Genomic DNA, 6,794 nt, shown 5'->3' with positions numbered 1-6,794 from the left:
TGAAAGGAGGGGAAGAGAATTAATGATTTCACTGGCTCAAATGGCAGAGTCAGGACAGGCTCCAACTCTGATGCTATATGAGGACACCATACAGTATGATGCTTCACAGTGGGATATCCTGCCTCTTATCAATCTGTTTTCAGAATGAATCAAGACTGGGAGAAGCAGGTCACTTGCTGATACATATTCAGTAGTTAGGACACCTAATGATTGTTCAGTTCAATTCTTATTTATCAGTTTTCCTTTTCTTCTTTGCCTTTGGCAAGGCATGTGACTAAAATGAAGAAAACAATTTTTCACTTGACTCTTGAATACGTACTCTCCTTGTTTTGGGAGTTTGGCTTGAAAATCTGGGGTTTGATCTACAGAAATGCTGAACACATTAGTTGAAAGGATAGAATATCTGAGTTGACATATTCATTCTGCCTAGATATGTAAATGAAGAAAAAGACCTAAAGACAAAGTTCACTCAGAAGAAGTGTAATGTTTACATTAACATCAGCTGCTCAGATCTTCTAGTGTTAGGTGCTCAAAGAAGCAACTTATGTAATTGTCCCCAACAGCGTCATGCAAATCCCTTATCTTTACCTTATACAGCAGAAACTGTTTGAGATAGGATCAAGTCTTTTCTAAAGACACATAATTGTGATGGATACTATAGAAAGCCTAATGTAAATAGAAACTACACTACAGCTTTAGGAAGAATTTTTGGAATTTTTCATCTGCAACAAAATGCTAATTTCTGCTTCTACAATGCCAGAAAAAATTTATTTTCTTTACTGGAGAGTCTAGTAAGAAAAATATTCCTTAAGGGATTCTTCCAAAATAGACTACAGTCTATTAAATAAGTATTTTAATGCCCAATATTACTGCAAAAAAATTAGAATTTAACCTGAAATTTCACTTTAAAAGTTGGTTTCAATTCCAAAAAAGTATCAACATAGCAATATACAAAAATGTGAAAATAAAATAAACAGGATATTAACGAAAAACCAGACTTTTTATTTCTCAATATAAGAAAATGAAATTTTCTTATTAAAAACCTCCCCTCTCAATAAGCAAGACAAAGCCTTCACTAACAATATTAACAGCAGGACTGGGCTTATTACATAGGGGAAAAACCTCAAGTTCAAGATTTAATATCTCAGTTTTTAAAATGTATTTTGGAAGAAAAAGTCAACATAAAAAGCCGAATAGTCTGTGAGTTTCAGAAAGGTAGAAAACAATACTAATTTTGTAAAAATTATTTGTCACAGTTGTAAATAGAGTGGTGAAATCAAACGTACTTTAGCTACTTTTAAAAAAGCTGTAATTTTAGTTGGGTCATAGGACTTGAAAACAAGACCTATGATCAATAATAGTCTCAGAAGGGATTTCGCCTTAATTTTATTTTGCAAAGCACATCATATTACAATGAATATTCAGTTTTCTTTCCTGTAGTGCAACAAGGGTTTTCCCCCTTCCACTGGTTCCATGGGCATGTACATAGGAACAGAGGTATCCTGAGTCTCCCCACCAAACCCAGAAGTGAATTGGAGGCATTCCAGGTGTTCAGTCTGATGTCTCCATAAAGGGTTAAACTCTTGCCTTCCAAGAAACATGATGTCACAAACGCACAGACAGGTACTCCTCTGCTACTCTAGGTAGCTTTATCAACTACAAACAGAGATAACCACCTGCAATAACTCTTTTAGCTTTATTTGAACAGTTTGGCTCTTAAAAATGTCAGCCATTTTAACTGATCTTTAGCTCTGGTATCGGGAATACGCACAGCTTTCAAAGTTACATAATGAGAATTAAATATGTAAATACAAACATCGCTGGAGATGTTTTTCTAAAGCAGTATCACTTTTGTTTGCATAGCCATTATGTTGAGTGCATATGGAATAACTTGGCAAAACAGGCCAAAAAGGACAGGCTGTGCTGTGGTTCTGTGTTTACTTGCTCGCTGTGTTCTTTATGCAGAAACCCAAATTCAAAAGCTATACTAATGCTGAAAATACACGGGCCCATATAATCATGTGTGTTCATAAAAGAACAGTTTCTATACAAACAGGATCTTACAATTACTTAAAGTCCAATTTCAAGAATAAAGCAGGAATGGTAATAGGTAACATTAAGAGCTATCTGGGATGAGACCAAGTAGACAGTGAACACAGAGGGAACACAAGTGACAGCATTAGGGATTGCAGTATGAGACAAGTACAAATTGAGCTTGGACTCCAGTTGTTTTTGTTTGATGAAGGATGTCCTAAATCACTGGCAGTATTTGTAAAGTCACAAATTCAGTTTGTCTTTCCCGTTCTTCTCCAAGTCCAACAATAATTAGCAATTCAGTAAGTTGACAGAACCTAGACATCAGACAGTATTTGAGTGGAGTCGTTTTTATTTGGCCTGACCAAGTTTATTCCCTTCCAGCGTTCAGCAAGTGTGTTCAGAGGAAAAAAAATATAGAAGATTTAATTAGACATTAATTAGAAAAGTAAGGCAGTCAGTAACAGAAGACACAGCGTTAATTGATTCCCCGGTTTCTCTTGCACTCCAAGCTCTCCCCAGCCTTAGTGCATGGGAGGAAACACCATTAGATGAACAAGAGCTCCGACAGCGCGGGAGGAGGGACTATCACAAGTTTAGAACCAGGATACGCCTTTCAGTGCCGCCCGCGCTGGCCCGGGCGTGCCTGCCCGCCTATTTTGGGTGCTGTATTTGCCAAAGTGCTCTATAAAGAGATGGAAGTCACGGAGGCCTGGCGCTGCTTTCCTGTCTGTTTTCACCCAGCGGTCCAGCCTGCCGGGGGTGCCCGAGCCCGCGCGGCTCCATTTGGAGCTGCTGCTGCAGCGCTCCGGTTCCCGCCGGGGCAGCGCCCGAGGCCGCGGGAGCGGTTCAACCCCCGCCGCACGGAGGGGCGGCCGCCACCCGCACACCAGCGGGCACGGGGACACAGCGACGGGGCCGGGAGCGCGCTGGAGACAGCCCGGCTCCGCCAGCAGGCCCGTCCATGGCCCCGACCCGGGGCACGCCCCGGCCGCCCCACAGCCCCGCCCGTCGCGGCCGTGACGGCAGCGGCGCGCGCCGGGCCGCGGGAGTTGGCGCGAAGGCGGGAGCATGGAGCCGGGAGAGTCCCGCTAGGCTCAGGGACCGCGCCGCCGCCATGGTGAGGGGCTCCCCGCCGGGCCGAGGGGGCGCGGGGCGGGGGCGGCGCGCAGGGTCTCGGGTCCCGGGCCGTCGGGGCCCGGCGCGGGCTGGGCGAGCCCCGCGGGCGGCCCCGGGCGCGCAGCCCCGCGCGGTGCCCGAGCGGAGAGGCCGCCCCGCCGCGCTCCCGCCCGCAGGGACTCAGGCTTCCCACGCGTGCCAGGAACACGAACCCGTGCCCGAGGAAACGCCCTTGAACGGAGGGGAATGCGGCTGAACCCTTCCAGTTTCCTTTTCGCCCGAAAGCGGGTGGGGAGGAGGGCGGGGACCGTGGGCTTGTCCGAGGAAGGAATGCGCGTTTACAGAAGGAGCAATTCTTCCGTAAACGGAGTGTGCCGGAATGTTACCTCTTCCATTAATTCCAGCAGGAGCACACGAGGCGTTTCTGATGCCGAGCTGGAGGGTGCGCAGTATTTGTAGAAAAGCAGTTCGATGGGGGGAAAAAAGAGCTTGAAAGTCTGGAAGTAGACAATTGATTATAGACAACGATGCAACCCTCAGTAGCACGTAAAGAAATTTTAAATATGAATATATACGTGTTCCTATGCTTTCCAAGGTGCTGCTCACCTATGCAGTCACCATAAGATGGTATCCCTTTTTCATTTCTGGCTCAGATAAGTTTGCTTTTACTCAGATGCAGTCCCTGTGCACATCTTTTACTGGCTTAACTACAGACGTTATTTTGCAAGTTAAGGTGCAATTCTAGTTTTGGATTCTCCAAAGAGTTTAAGCTTGTTTATAGCTTACACCTGGTGCTCTGCAATGGTGAGTGATACAATCTGAGTCTTCTGCTGTACTGACAGAGGTCTGCCAGCACTGAGAATCCTGGCGCTATTAAACTGTGATATTTTCATGGTTTGTTTTGAGCTGGCTGATGACTTCAGATTTATGTAGGAGGACAAATCTGCCTCTCCTGTGTTCCTGCTATCACCTTTTAAAAAAATGGATCTTCTTGGAAGGCTTGTTTCTTCCTTTCCCACCTTCCCAGGACAAAGGCATTCTCCCTCTGTATGATCTTCTGAATGTCACCCGTTTCACAGTCTGGCCCTGTCTAGAAGGGACGAAGACAACCATTGTTTTGGGGAGTGTAGAAGTTGCCTCATCCCATTCCCTTTAAGTGCTGAAGTGGCTGCTCAACCATCTCTACTGCAGCTGTGGAAATAGAGGCAGAAGTACAGTGATGTTGGTAATGGTGCGGCCTGTTCTGCCTGTGCAGTGACAGCATGAGCATGTTGCAAACCAATATCACACTCTTGCAAGCTTTTCTTGTGTACTGCCAAGTCTAAGTAGCCCCTGATAGCTTGATTTTGCAGCATATTCTTAGTTGTGCTGTGCTGAACTGATGTGTGCAGAGTTACACAACAGACTGATTTGTATTAGAAGGGATTTATTTTTTCACCCAGATTAGTGGCCATGACCGAGTTCCCAAGCAGTGAGCTACAGTGGTACACCTGAGGGAATGAATACCTAGTAGCAGGGCTTTCTTGAGTTTCCTCTTGCTGAGAGGGACACTCGTGGCTGGAGCTGAAGCTGGAGCATCAGCTGTGATGCATTTAGAACTATGATGCTGGTTGAAAAACTGCTGCTGTTACCACTATCAGTAACTCTTCATTAAGTGTAGTTAGCCAAGCAGGTATTACTGGTTTCACTGAAGTGATAGCATCAATCTGATTTTAGTGAGTGCAATTGTTCTGGAATTGCCAAGTGTCAGAGCTGATACACGAGCAAAACTTGCACTGAAATAGGCAGACTGGAAAGAAATCTGATTGTTTGATGTAAGGCCCTCATTGAGACACACAGAGTATTTGAAGTAAGGTGCATTACTTTTTACTGCAGGCATTGAGCTAGGTGGGTGAAGTTCAGTTTTGTATCTTGTATTTTGAGATGCAGACTGGATTCTATGATGTTACTTTGGAAAATATTCTGCCTTACTGAACACGAGTCTTGCAAAAACACTCTTTGAGTTACCAGACTCTGTACTACCTAACAAATCAGTTTCAGTTTCTATTTGTGTTACCCTCCCCAGTAAAACAGACAGACAAATCTTTCAGAGGAAAACTTGCAGCCTGGCATGATTAATTACTGTGGTCTTCTGTTACAGTATAAGATGGAGGATTTGAAGCAGCATCAGAACAGGCAAGGACTAGATGACACAGCCATACTACTCCACCATAGCTGAGCAGGAACCAGCCTTGTAGGCCTTTCAGGTGCTATGCATCAATTACCCCTCTAATTGAGTGAGAGTCATCAGACATTCTTAATTACAGCTCCTACCTAGCTGGAACTGCTCAAAGTTTTTCCTTGTTGGTGCTGCTGCTGAAGCAGCTCTCCAGACCCACGGCAAAATAGCCTGGCCTACTTTAATTTTAGCCTTATGGGCAAGGGAACTGCCGTGCTGGTGAGTATCTCAGGATACACAGGGCACATTGCTGTGGTTTTGGGGGCATGTCCTGGAAGGAAACCTGACAGTACCAGCCTTTCCTCATTGGAATGAGCATAGGTAAAAGCTGAGTATACAGATTTTCCACCTGGTGGTCCTATATATGTATGGATGGCATAATATTGCAATAGGAAGGTCAGTCAGAGTATGTTAAGTAGATAAGCCCAGGATGGAGGAAAGTGGACCTGTCTGGGATCTAAGCTTGTATCATAGATATTGAATTGGCTTGATTTCTGCAATTAGTACTCAATGAATTAATAATTTATCTGGCATGCCTTTATAAAAAGCATGAAAAATCTGTTTCATGATTCCTGGATAAAAGCTTCACTGAAAGGTAACTTCATTGTTGCCCTGAGGCATACTTTTCTCCCAGGCAGTTATCTATTCACTGTGTTATGTCAGCAAGGTTACCTTTTCCTTTGAGGAGCAGGATAGCTGAAGGAGATTGGTGAATTTATAGTGGAATATTGAACAAGGCTGTGCACAGATGTCAATCTTCCTTTGTAGCTTAGGGCTGTGTAAATTTACATTTCACAAACCGTGTATAAATCTTAAAGAATTCTAATATTTTTGCCTATTCTCAGAACACCAAAAGGTTCTGCAAAGCTTCTGCCAGAATTATGTGCACTTTAACACTGATTCCAGAACTGGAATCCAAACTCAAGATCAAGTTAGAGGAAAAATAATGATTAATAAATCTTTCTAAAAAGCTTTTGGAGAAGCCTACTGAAAAGCTTTAGAAATAAATTAAAACAGACATGGTTTTAAGCTGGGATAACCAATGTAATACATATTCCTTGCTACCACTTTTAAGGTATACCAGCTTGGTGACTGTAATTTTGGGACATATTCATGTTCCCTCATGCAGCAATTTCCAGGTAGCACAGAGGTTAGCAGAGCAAGGTAGATTTGCAGAGCATCTCACTTAGTTAACAGTTTTTACTTAAAACTAGATTGAACAGAGCCGTACTGTTGATCTAAGATTAAATCCTCAAATACTTTAAGTTTTAAGGTAACAACTATTAAAAAAAGGGAGAACTTTATTTTGCAGCATTGTATTTAGTATTTAAATTATTTTATTACATAAAAGATCTAATGAGACTTGTTTTTCTCTTGCCTATGTTACCTTCTTAAAAAGAAGTCAGTAATAATGAGTATAATT

The 6,794-nt window shown here is 43.3% G+C and overlaps 1 protein-coding gene across 1 annotated transcript in view; it reads left to right on the top strand.

Annotated features, from left to right (window-relative positions):
* The first annotated feature begins 2,998 nt into the window (after nucleotides 1-2,998).
* Nucleotides 2,999-6,794, top strand: part of RFC1 (replication factor C subunit 1) — a 34,524-nt gene continuing 30,728 nt past the window's right edge. Inside the window, exon 1 of the mRNA XM_014871039.2 lies at nucleotides 2,999-3,154. Coding sequence (XP_014726525.2) covers nucleotides 2,999-3,154 — 156 coding nt within the window. The remainder of the gene's footprint in view (nucleotides 3,155-6,794) is intronic.

This window comes from Sturnus vulgaris, chromosome 4 (genome assembly GCF_052056855.1).
Source record: "Sturnus vulgaris isolate bStuVul1 chromosome 4, bStuVul1.hap1, whole genome shotgun sequence".
Lineage (NCBI taxonomy): Eukaryota > Metazoa > Chordata > Aves > Passeriformes > Sturnidae > Sturnus > Sturnus vulgaris.
Note: the sequence above shows the minus strand (reverse complement) of the source record. Positions and strands in the feature narration are given on the sequence as shown.